Source organism: Carlito syrichta, unplaced genomic scaffold (assembly GCF_000164805.1).
Source record: "Carlito syrichta isolate Samal-C Ts95f unplaced genomic scaffold, Tarsius_syrichta-2.0.1 Scaffold311632, whole genome shotgun sequence".
NCBI lineage: Eukaryota > Metazoa > Chordata > Mammalia > Primates > Tarsiidae > Carlito > Carlito syrichta.
The window spans coordinates 191941-205153 of NW_007255728.1; the positions used below are offsets into that span (position 1 = coordinate 191941).

The 13213-nt window shown below is 34.3% G+C and overlaps 1 protein-coding gene across 1 annotated transcript in view; it reads left to right on the plus strand.

The window, feature by feature from the left end:
* FSD1L (fibronectin type III and SPRY domain containing 1 like) overlaps positions 1-13213 on the plus strand; it is a 76806-nt gene that overhangs the window by 23675 nt on the left and 39918 nt on the right. Inside the window, exons 6-7 of the mRNA XM_021717981.1 lie at positions 3715-3737; positions 7755-7876. Coding sequence (XP_021573656.1) covers positions 3715-3737; positions 7755-7876 — 145 coding nt within the window. The remainder of the gene's footprint in view (positions 1-3714; positions 3738-7754; positions 7877-13213) is intronic.

Below are 13213 nucleotides of genomic sequence, written 5' to 3' on the forward strand. Positions count from 1 at the left end.
CCACCTTGAACTCTTCCTGTGAAAATAGCTGGGTCAGTGGAACCATTTTCAAGTCAATAGAACTAATTAGCCATCACAGTCTTACCACACATAATCCAGTTGTCAGACTAGAAGGGAAAGAATGATTTTCTACCCATGGGTGCTACAATGAAATAAAAAAGTACAGAGTGAGGTGAAAGGGGAACAGTGTCTTTCAAATGACATACTTTTAAAAAAATAGTTATTTTTGTAAACAGAAAATATAAAACTTCTAATATATGGAATCAACTGGTATGCAATGGGTTTTTTCCAAAGGCTGATATTTCTGCCTGAAGAAAAACATTTTGAGACTATCTCTTTTTCCTTCTCTCTTTCTATAAAAAGAGAAATGGTAATATTAAGAGGAAATATAGAAACAATAAGGTGCTTCATCTTTTTTAAGGTGCTTAATCTTTAAAGTTCTTGATAAATTCACAGAAGAAAATAGTTTGTATATTTGCTATTCACTCACTGCAGATTAAAAATGAGAGATTGAGAAGAGATCTGGATTTAACTTTTTAATATTTAATTGGGGAAATATCTGATTTTGCTTCTTTATATTTAATTGGCAGTTATGAAGATCTGTGATTACTTCTGTATTGTACTTGTATTACATTTCTTCTTAAGGAATTTTGGTCTCAGGTGACAGCTTTCTATGATAAATAAAAGAATCAGAATTGTAATTTTTAAATGTCTGTCTTTTTTATTATAGTAAAATGTACATAACAGAAAAGCTAAACACTTTAGATATTTGTACGTGTTCAGGTCAGTGCCATTAAATACAGTCCTAAACTCTAGACTTTAATTTACCTGCTTTGGAACGTTGTAGATATGGAATCACAGTGTAGATGATCTTTTATAAAAACTGTAAGATGTATTTTAAAAACAATTAACTTAGAGATGAGGGAAGGGAAAGAGTTCAAGAAAGAAAGGAAGGAGCCATCTCTGATAGGAATGCAGAGAAATGAAGTGTTGGCAAAAAGAATTTTGGTAGAAGATCTAAGTAGTAATGTTGAGCAAATATATGACTAATGCTTCTTGGAGTAATGCTTTCCAATAAGATACAGTACAACAAACAACCTAAAAATAAATCTGAGCATTCATTGAGTCTTCTTCACAACTCACTGAGTGGAATTATGTAGATGCAAATGAATGTGTTGGCAACAGAGCAGTGGAAAAATCCTGGGATCAATTGTTACTTATTAAACAGAGATGTTTAATTGATAAAATTCCCCATTCTTGAAATGGAAACTTATAGTAACCAAGCTATATAGTAATGTGTATCATTTGGACTGTTTTATGCTGTGGGAGAAAGACCCAGAAAAAAAATTATTTTTCAACTTGACATTTCTTGAAATTGGGTCTTTTTTAGAGAGATATCTTCAGAACTTTAGACTCTGCCCTCTTTTTTTTTCGACTTTTATTTATTTATTTATTTATTTGAGTTGGAGTATCACTCTGTCACCCAGACTAGAGAGCAGTGGCACGCTCATGGCCACCCCAGTGTCGAACTGCTGGGCTCCAGCGATCCTTTTGCCTCAGCCTTCCAAGTAGCCAGAACTATAGGAGCATGCTACCATGCCCAGCTAATTTTTGATTTATTATAGAGATGAGGTCTCGCCAAGTTTCCCGGACTGGTCTCAAACCTACAGGCTCAGGCAATCCACCTACCTCAGCCTGCCAAAGTGCTGGGATCACAGGCTGAGCCACCGAGCCCAGCTGATTCTGCCCTCTTATCACTGCACTAAATAACTTCTTTAACCCCTCCTGCATTCATACAAAGTATATACATTAAAATTTGAAACTAAATGAAAGAGAAGCCATGGAATTTTGAGTTATACCAACCAGGTGTATTACATATAACTACAAGAAGCAAGTTCTTCCTAGATTATCTGGCTTTTCATCTGTTCCTTTTCTAGTTTTTCATAAACAGTGTGGTACATGAAGTGATATCATGAAAGCTTTTTATGCACACATATGTGCATACACACTAAAAAAATGGCACCTTACTAAATTTAGTAACACTCGACACAAAATTGAATTATTATGGTTTGTTTAAAAAACAATAATAATCTTCATATCACTGGGTTATGTGAGGGCGACTAGTACCATTCCTCTTTTCTTAACATTTCTTATCCTTTAGTTTTATTACTTAAGGCATACATAAATGCCACAGAAATTGCTGTAGAATGTGAACCTTAAGAAGAATTTTTTAGAAACATTAAGACCAAAATCCCTTAGTAAAGAAATAGAATGATTAGTATAGAAGATCATAAAGACCGAGTACGGTGGCTCAAGCCTATAATCCCAGCACTTTGGGAGGCTGAGGTGAGACGATTGCCTGAGCCCATGGGTTTGAGACCGGCCTGGGCAACTTGGCGAGACCTCATCACTACAATAAATAAATTTTAAAAAATTAGCTGATGTGGTAGCACGTGCCTGTAGTTCTGGCTACTTGGAAGACTAAGGTGGAAGGATCACCTGAGCCCAGCAGCTTGATGCTGGGATGGCCATGCGCGTGCCACAGCACCCCAGCCTGAGTGATAGAGTGAGACTCCAACTAAAAAAAAAAAGGTCATAGAATTGATTAATAGTAGTGTTAGCAATGTACAATAATATGCTAATCTTTTAAATCTCAATTTTGTTCTTTAAAGTAGAAAGGTACTCAGACCAATATATTATAGGTTGGTATGAGAATGACCAGTAGCATGTAGGAACAATGGTAGAATGGAAGGAGAGAGGCCATGGAAGCATTGCTATATACTTATACATCTAATTAAAATTCAATAAATTTAATAATCATTAAGTATTACTCTGTCCCAAGCATTATGCTAGACACTGAGGATAGAGTGTTGAGCAAAAGAGCCTTGTCTACATCAGATGTAGTGTTAACTATACTGGGTGGTGTGGGAAAAAATTTTTTGCTGGATATATTATATTGTGTGTAAATGTAAAAGGGACAATAATTTTTGTGGGTTTTAAATTATTTTTTTCTATGACTGTACAACAAGTTCCCTTCCTAAACTTGTGCTTGCATTTTTAAAAAAAGACATGTATAATAATTAGGTTTAAGTTGCAACATCTGTGAAATCATCAGAGGGAAAGAACCCATTGCTAGAAGTATTTCTTTGATCTTTCCTTTCTGAATTTCTTCCATTACAACTTCTTTTTTTGGAATAAAAGTTTGTAGAACTGCAGCCTAGTTGTATTTGTTAGTAGGCAAGCTGTCAGAATTTCTTTCTCTGTAAAGTTATATAGAGAATACTTGGAACAACCATTATGAAGTAAAGAGATCTCTGAAGAAAAATTAGCAGATTTGTCATGTACAAGAAAACTTTCAGAATACATAGAAATATGTATCCTATGAAGGAGGTTGATTGATTTAGTTAAAGAGTGTATATTTTGATAATCTTAAGATGAGAAAAAACATTTATAGGCACCTGGAATTAGTTTAAAGTATTACATTTTCTTCTTAAAAGATGACTTATGTGGGGTCTGGATTTTCTACTGTAGTTCTAACATCACATTATGAAAACTAATGTGAACGATACAAATTTCTTGTAATTTATGTTTTGGTGAATATGAACTAATCTGTTGCAGGGTTTATAGCCTAACTTTTCTTGCATGTCACTGCCATTGAAACTTGCATGAAAAGCACTAACTGCCTTCTTTCTCTTCTCCCTGATTTGCTCCAAGGCTGCCAGACAGATCAAGGATAGGTATGGTATAAACATACGTTTTTATTTAAGTATTGATACTGAAATCAGAAATGAAATTCAGAAACAGTTTTTTATTAGATTCTTGGTAGTTAAAATAAAAACACCAATGACCAAGTACAAAAAAAATAAAGAAAATGTCCTTTGTGTATCTTCTTGGAATAACCATTATATCAATAAGATTTTTTAAAAACATAGTTGTGGTTAATTATGTACTTCAGAAGAATTTCATTTCTGGTGTAATAATATAGTTAGTTTTCATTTTAGAGCAATTCTTAATTAGTTGTACTAATGGAAAGGGAACTATTTTGAATAATTTAAAAATATATATTCCTAGAATGTATTTTTTGTTGTTCTTAAATTTAAATATAAATGGTCTTATTTTCTGAGATGTCATAGCATTTTAAATAGTCCTCAAGAGCTAAAACTCTCTTTCTTCACTGCTTTTCTGTTTAACACCTTTGTATTCTCATTCCCATCCTGTTCCTGGTGCCATCTCTTTCTATTTCTAATGCCATCACTATCTAGTTAATATTCTATGGGAAGAGAAAACTAAAATTATTAAAGGTTTTGGCTTAAAAGGTCTTTCTCATTGATAGAGCCAGGATTAAGAGAGGGTACTTACTGTAATGAATATCCCAGAGTGTTCAAGGATTTGCTGGCAACATTTGGATTGTGTTAACACAGTAGGAATGGTTTTAATCTGCCTGTCTAGTCACTGAACATTATCTGTAGTGTGATTGTAATTTAAGATTTTTTCATTTGAGGATAAGGAGATTCTCCAAAAGGCACAGCTCTTCAAAGTACCACTCTGAATTCTAGGTAAATTATTCTTCATCAAATAATCAGATAATTCACAAAAATATTCACTATGGATTGTATGAAAATCAGTGCTTCTGTTGTTGATCTTTGCTGAAAAATTCAATTCTTGGTTTATCTTTTATTTGACTAGAGGCAGGATTCATATGTAGTCATAGCATTCTTAGCACAAATACTAATTTTTATATTCTTTGTATATTTTACGTCAGGCACTAATTAAAGACAGTTCATTCTTATAAATCTTGGATGTAGAAAGATTATGAAAGTTTGATGGTAAAAAAATACTGACTGTGTGTTGAATGGATGCTAGATAGGTCAGTTATCTGGATAAGGTGGATTTGGGTTATGTCTGTAGGAATTTGCTGAGTGTTCCATCTTCCACCCTGGCTATGTTATACTTCCTGATTAGTTACTTATTCCACTACATCCTGCTCTGGTTCATTATTTTCTGAATTAGAGATTAATGAAACTTTGGCTTTCCAGAGACCTTACAAAATATTTCCTCCTTTCAAGATTCTGTATGGCTCCGTGGTTCACAGAATCTTATCCTTATTCCTGACTTCTTTCTCTTTGTCCAGATTCATTTGTCGGAATTTAATTTTATGACCAACTTTCATGACTGTATTCATCATTGAAGGTTGGCTTCTTTGCCCCCCTTTTCTAAGCCGGCATCTTGGCTTGATTTCATCAGTAGCCCAAGAGTCAGGGTTCAGGCAGAGTTTGAATCCTTCCTGCCTGAGAAACACTTCCAAGTCTTGACTTAATTTTTTAAATTTGATTTTCAGCTTCATAATGTCCAAGTCTGTATGGTGTAGTTTTTTGGTACTCCCAAAAAGTGAGCTTCTAGAATTCCACTATTGTCAATTATTTTCACAAAGCAAAGAAAGGATTCTTTTATAGAAAGGCAGAGATGGATTTTAAATTAGAGAGTATAACATATTTAAGCAGGGAATCAAATATAAAAAATGAAAGTATCTGTGAAAACTCAGTAATCATTTGCTATGGTGGAAGTTATACAGAGGAACAGCAGCAGTGAGAGGAAAAACTTAGGATAGAAAAGAGAAGATAAGACCACATCTCTCTATAACTTTACAAATTACTGCTGTATATTTCTGGGTACTTAGTAATATTGGAATATGATTAGTGATGTATATTGTGGGAGTTAATGGTTCTTGAAAGAAAGGAGTCATGAAGGATAGAGGTAGTTAGAGGAAATTAAAAGTATTCATGTGTTTTATAGTTATTTTTCTCTGAAAAAAATAAGGAGGAATTGATTCTTGAATTCAGCTTGAACTATTAGAAATGAACCAGGATAGTCAAGGTGAATTAAAACATATATAACTGCATGGATCCTATAGTGTAGAGAATGATCTACGGATTTTGAATTTTTGTTTGGGTTTTGAGGCACATGTCTACAAATAAAAATTCAGTCTTTTGAAAGTTATGGCACTGTTGCACATCTGAATTGATTCATAGAAACTTCTAAGTTTCAACTGGCTAGAAAATAAGGGTTATTATTCTTGTTTTTTAGGTTTCAATTAACTTTTCGAATTCATTTGGAGGCAATTTTTTTTCCTTGAAGTCATAGTGATTAAATCAAGTTTTAGTGATTTTACTGGTTTCAGGTTTAAGATTCTCTTTAATACTTTCAGATATATTTTTTTCAGTTTCTCATGTAAACATTTAAATAGTTGATCAGGTTTAGAAGAAACCAAGTAAGTTCAGACCCATTTACTGATTCAAGTGAGCATTTATTAAGTACCTATCTAAATAGCTCTTTCAGACATTTTCAAGTCAAAAGATACTTGGAGCTGTAAAGAACAACATTGGTAAGACTTAATATTTGTTCCTAATTTATTTTTATTATAATTTGAGAGCCAGCAGCTTAATGTGATATGCGTGAAATACTCAGCATTATAGTTGGCATATAGTAAGCATTCAGTCATTGTGAGTTTCTATCCTCATAAATTGTCAGTATAGCACTTTCTTCTTTATAACCTGATCAGTTTTTGTTTAATCATTGTTACTATTAAATTAAGTTATTCTTTTTCTAGTTTTAAAATGAATTGAAATAACTGAATCCCCATAGTTTGACATTTTTCGTCCCCATATAACTGAATACAGCAGTAGTTTGACCTCTATTGTCCCAAAGTAAGTAAATAAGCAAGTTGACATCTTTTGTCTTTTTTTTGATCTTTTAATTGGATTTGGCAGATCCAGTTGGCTAGGCCTAGTGTTCCTTTTGTTCCACCAGCTCTATTTCCTTCTCCCAAATCGTATACCAGGAGGATAACATTCACCAATAGGACTGTTATATCATTCTTTAACCAAAGATAATGAAGAACTTATTTTGTGAAATTTGTTATAATATGAAAAGTTAAAATGTGAGATTAAACTACAAATTAATAGAATAAGAGAGTTTCTTTAAATCTCAAGTTTTAATTGACAACAGTTTTTCTAATTTTTGGATAAAGCGATATCTGGTATGGCTTCAATTTTTTTTTTTTTTTACTCCACATTCATCTAGTGAATGTTTATTGAACTCCTTTATTTCCATGGCGTATAGTTTCACAGGGCTGTTTCTCTTAGAATGCTTCCCTGTATCTGATGTTGACAGATCAGAGTGACACCTACTAGTGTGGTATTCATTGATAGTGATTTCATATCTCTCCTTTCTCATCCATGGACTATCCTTAGCTACTACCAAGCTATATATACAGTGTTAGGCCAATCTGTCTGTTCTCTTATTTGCGGGTACATGGGGTTATCTCTGACTGCTAGGAAGAATGTTTGAATCAGGGTATATTTAAATTCATTATTTGGCTTATGAAAAGGAGTGAGGCTGGCATCAGGAAGTCAGTGAGATTGAGTGTACAGAGGTTCAGATGAATGTGGTGTCTGATAACAATTATTTATATTGGATATTTGTTTCTTATATTTGCATATAAGCAGTTTTATTAAACTGGATGGAGGAAAGTTGCTAAAAGTTGTCTTACATGTCTTTGAATTAAAAGGCATTTTGTAGTTTTTTTATTTAATTAATTTTTAAAGGACTCTAGGAACACATTTCTATTTGACTTTTACCTTTGTTATAGTCTCTGAAATCATTACAGTGATATAATTTCTATCTTTTCATTTTATAAATTAAATATGATTTGATACTTCCTATTCTTTTAAAAAGCATGTTTATGTTTACCATAGAGTCACAATGGCTTCAGCCTTTCGCCTTTCGTTGAAACCAAAGGTCAGTGACAACATGACTCATTTAATGGTGGATTTCTCTCAGGAAAGACAGATGCTGCAAACTTTGAAGTTTTTGCCAGGTAAATACATGTATTATATGTACATTTTTGTATAAAAACTTTTTTTATCCTACAAGATTTTTCTGTAATGAACACTAATATGTGAATATCAAAAAAGTATAGTATGTTTTTTTTCTTCATTCAGCTAAGGAATAATTAAATTTGCAGGTTTTAAAATTTTTAGATATTTTACTGGGAGTAAAAATTCTATCTTAAGAATCTATGAAGGGATATCTTCTATTGCCAGCTTGGCAGAAGGCGACAGTATGGCATGATGGGTAACAGTAGGTCTTGAGGACAGACTTCTTAGGCTTGAATTCTGTTGCTTACTTGCTATGTAATCTTGAACAAGTTACTTAACTTGCCTCATTGTCTTCATCTTTAAAATGTGATGTTATTCTTCCACAGTCTTTATAAGGATTAAATGAATTAATGTCACCAAAGCATCTGTAATAGTACCTGACATAGTTAAAACTCATTGAATGTTAGATGCTGTCATTCTGTTATTATTATAGTGGTCATATGAGCTCAAATGGAACTTTACTTCCAGTAATACGTTAACATTTGTTACAGTTGGTGGACCTATATTGACATATCATTACCACCCAATGTCTATAGTTTACATTAAGGTTCACTCGTGATGTATATTCTGTGGATTTGGGCAAATGTGTACAGACATATATCCACCATTATAGTATCATATAAGGTATTGTTAGTGAACTATAAAATCCTTTATGCTCTACCTTTTCATCCTTCTCTTCCCCAGTCCCTGGCAGCCACTGATCTTTTTACTCTCTCCATAATTTTGCCTTTTTCAGACTCTTGTACAATGGAATCATAAAGTAGGTAGCCTTTTCAGATTGACTTCTTTCACTTAGTAATATACATTTATGTTTCCTCTATATCATTTGCTGGCTTGATTGCTCATTCTTTTTAGCACTGAATAATCTTCCATTGTCTGGATATACCTTGTAGTCTTTTCAGATTGGCTTCTTTCACTTAGTAATATACATTTATGTTTCCTCTGTATCATTTGCTGACTTGATTGCTCATTCTTTTTAGCACTGAATAATCTTCCGTTGTCTGGATATACCATGGCTTATTTACTTATTCACTTACTGAAGCACATCTTGTTGCTTCTGATTATTGGCAATTATGAATAAAGCAGTTATAAACACCTGTGTGCACATTTTTTTGTAGATAATGTTTTCAACTCCTTTGGATAAGTACCAAGGAGTAAAATTGATGAATAGTATGTGAGAATATGTTTAGTTTTATAGAAAATTGCCAAATTATCTTCCAAAGCAGCTGTATGATTTTGCATTCCCACCAGCAAAGAATATGAGTTCTGTTGCTCTTCATTTTCACCATTTGATGGTGTATTTTATTGTTGTTTTAATTTACATTTTCCTAATGACCTACATAAAGCAACTTTTTACACACTTATCATCTATATATCTTCTCTGGTGAGATATCTGTAAGATCATTAGCCTTTTTTTTTTTTAAGTTTTAGATTCAGGGGGTACACATGCATATTTGTTACATGAACGTATTTTGTAGTGGTGGAGATTGGGTCTCAGGTGACCTGTTCTTCAGATAGTGAACATAGTACCTGGTAGTTTCTGAAGCCTAGGCTGAACCAGAGACTGAGGTAGAAGGATTGCCTGAGCCCAGGAGGTTGAAAATGTGGTGAGCTGTGATCAGTGCATTCCAGCTTGGGCAACAGATTGAGACCTTGACTCAAGAAAAAAAGAAAGAAAGGGAGGGAGGAAGGGAAAGAAAGAGAGAGAGAGAAGAGAAAGAAAATAAAGTATTTTCTCCTTGTCTTTTCATTCTCTTGACAGTGTCTTTCACTGAACAGAATTTTTAATTTTAATGAAATCAAGCTTATTACTTCTTTCTTTTATGGAACATGCCTTTGATGTTGTATCTGAAAAGGCATCACCAAACACATCTAGATGTTCTGTTTTAGAAATTTTATACTTTTGTATTTTATATTTAGGTATATGATCCATTTTTTCCTGAGAAGGTGTAAGGTCTGTGTCCAGATTCATTTTTTGCATGTGGAGGTCTAGTTATACCAGCATGAAATGACTATGTTTTCTCTATTGTATTGCCTTTGTGAGAGATCATTGGAGTATATTTTTGTGGGTCTGTTTGTGGGCTCTTTGTTCTGATCTATTGATTTACTTGCCTTTTCTTTTACCTATACTACCCTGTCTTGATTACTATACCTTTATAATATGTCTTGATGTTGTATAGTTTTAGTCCCCCAACTTTGTCCTTCTTCAATATTGTGTTGCCTTTTCAGGATCTTCTGTCTTTTCATATAAACTTTAGAGTCCATTTGTTGATAGCCACAAAACAACTTACTGAGCTTGTAATTGGGATTGCATTAAATCTGTAGATTGAGTTGGGAAGAAATGACATCTTAAGAATATTGAGAGCTGGGCTTGGTGGCTCAGCCTATAATCCTGCGCCTTTGGGAGGCTGAGGTGAGTGGATTGCCTGAGCCCGCGGGTTCGAGACCCGCCTGGGCAGCGAGACCTCATCTCTACAATAAATCAAAAAATCATCCGGGTGTGGTAGCCCATGCCTGTAATTCCGGCTACTTGGAAGGCTGAGGCGGAAGGATCGCTGGAGCCCAGCAGGTCGAGGCTGCAGTGGCCAGGAGCGGCCACTGCACTCCAGTCTGGGTGACAGAGTGAGATTCTAACTCAAAAAAAAAAAAAAAAAAAAAGGATATTGAGAATTCCTATCTGTAAACATGAAATATCTCTCCATTAATTTAGTTCTTCTTTGAGTATTTTGTCATTTTCCTCGTATAGGTCTTGAACATATTTGGTTAGATTTATACCTAAGTATTTCATTTTTTGCATGCTAACATAAGTGGTGTTGGGTTTTAATTTTAAATTCCACTTTGTTGCTGTTATGTAGTAAAAGAATTATCTTTTGTATATTAACCTTGTATCCTGCAGCCTTGCTGTAATCACTTCTTAGTTCCAGGATATTTTTTGTTGTTATTCTTTTGGATTTTCTACCTAGATGATCATGTTATTTGTGAACACAGACAGTTTTATTTCTTTCTTCCCAGTATGAATACCTTTTTTTTCTTTTATTGTCTTACCATATTAGCTAGGACTTCTAGTACAGTGTTGAAAACAGTAGTGGGGGGGGGGAAATCCTTGCCTTGTTCCTGGTCTTAATGGGAAAACTTTGAGTTTTTCACCATTAAGTTTGGTGTTAGCCATAGGTTTTTTTGGTAGATATTTCTTAGCAAGTTGAGTTGAGGATGTTCCCTTCTATTCCTATTTTACTGAGTGTTTTTATTATGCATTAGTGTTTAAATTTGTGAAATGCTTTTTATACTTCTATTAATATTATCATGATATTTTTCTTATTTAGCCTGTTGATGTGGTGGGTTATATTAGTTGATTTTCTTTTTTTTTTTTTTTTTTTTGAGTTGGAGTCTCACTCTGTGGTCCAGACTGGAGTGCAGTGGCTGCTCCCGGTCACTGCAGCCTCGACCTGCTGGGCTCCGACGATCCTTCCGCCTCAGCCTTCCGAGTAGCCAGAATTACAGGCGCACACTACCACGCCCAGCTAATTTTTTAATTTTATTGTAGAGATGAGGTCTCGCCTGCCCAGGCAGGTCTCGAACCCGCGGGCTCAGGCAATCCACTCATCTCAGCCTCCCAAAGGCGCTGGATTACAGGCTGAGCCACCGAGCCCGGCTGTTAGTTGATTTTCAAATGAACCATTTGTGTACTTGGAATGCATCATGCTTGGTCTAAATGTATAATTCTTTTTCTACATTGTTGGATTTGATTTGCTGATGTTTTGTTGAGGATGTTTTACATCTATGCTTATGAGAGATATTGGTTTGTAGTCTTCTTTTCCTGTAATATCTTTGTCGGTTTTGGGTATTCGGATAATGCTGGCCTCATAAAGTGAGTTATGATGTATTCTCTCTGCTTCTCTCTTCTGAAAGAGATAGTTGAGAATTGGTGTAATTTTGTCCTTACAAGTTTGGTAGAATTCACAAGTAAGCTAATTGGTGCTTTCTGTTTGGGAAGGTTATTAATCATTACTTCAATTTCTTTAATAGATGTAGGCCTATTCAGGTTGTCTATTTTTTCTTGTATGAGTTTTGGCAGACTGTGTCTTTCTTGGAATTGGTCAACTCATTTAGGTTGTCAAATTTGTGGAATAGAGTTGCTCATAGTATTCCTTGATTATCTTTTTAATGTTCTTGGGATCTGTGGTGATGCCCCTCTTTCATTTTTTTCTTTTAAAGATGTGTAGTACAATTCAGGTTAGGTATACAAATGTTCCTTATACAGATACTCTTGTTGATGAGGTGTCATTTTTAATATTAGTAATTTATGTTCTCTCTTTTCTTAGTTAGCCTGGCTTGATTTTATGAATCTTTTAAAATACTGGCTTTTGGTTTGGGGATTTTTTCCCCCCATTTTTTCCTATTTTAAGTTTTATTAATTATGTGTGCTTTTAATTTTTTTTTTTTTTTTAAGCTGTAGGGTCTCACCCTGACACGTAGACTGGAGTGCAGTGGTATAATCATAGCTCACTGCAGCCTTGAACCCCTGGGCTCAAGTGATCCCTCCACCTCAGCCTCTTAAGTAGCTAGGACTACAAGCATGTGCAGTCATATCTGACTTATTTTTAAACTTTTTGTAGAAACAAGATCTTGCTCTGTTGCCCAAGCTGGAGTGCAGTGGTGCACTTATAGTTCACTGCAACCTCAAACTTCTAGACTCAAGCAAACTTCCCGCCTTAGCTTTCTAAGTAGCTAGGACTTCAGGTACACACCACCATACCTGGCTAAGTTTTTAAATTTTTTGTAGAGATAGGGTCCTGCTGTGTTGCTGAGACTGATCTTAAGCTCTGGCTTCAAGTGATTTTCCTGCCTCAGCTTTCCAAAGTGCTGGGACTACAAGTGTGAGCCACTGCACCCAGCCTGATTTCTGTTCTGATTTGCATTGTTTCTTTTCTTCTACTTACTTTAGATTTAATTTGTTCTTTTTTTAGTTTTCTGAAGCAGAAGTTTAGATTATTGATTTTGGATTGTTCTTATTTTCTGATATCATCATACTTTCATTAACAATAGGGACATGTTCTAAGAAGTGTGTTGTTAGACCACTTTGTAATTGTGTAAACATCATAGAGTATACCTACACAAATCTAGATGATATAGCCTAGTCTACAACTAGGTTATATAATTTAGCCTATTGTCCTAGACTACTAACCTGAATAGAATGTTACTGTCTTGTAACACAGTGGTAAGTAATCATGTATAAAAACTTAGAAAAGGTACAGTAAAAACATGTATTATAATCT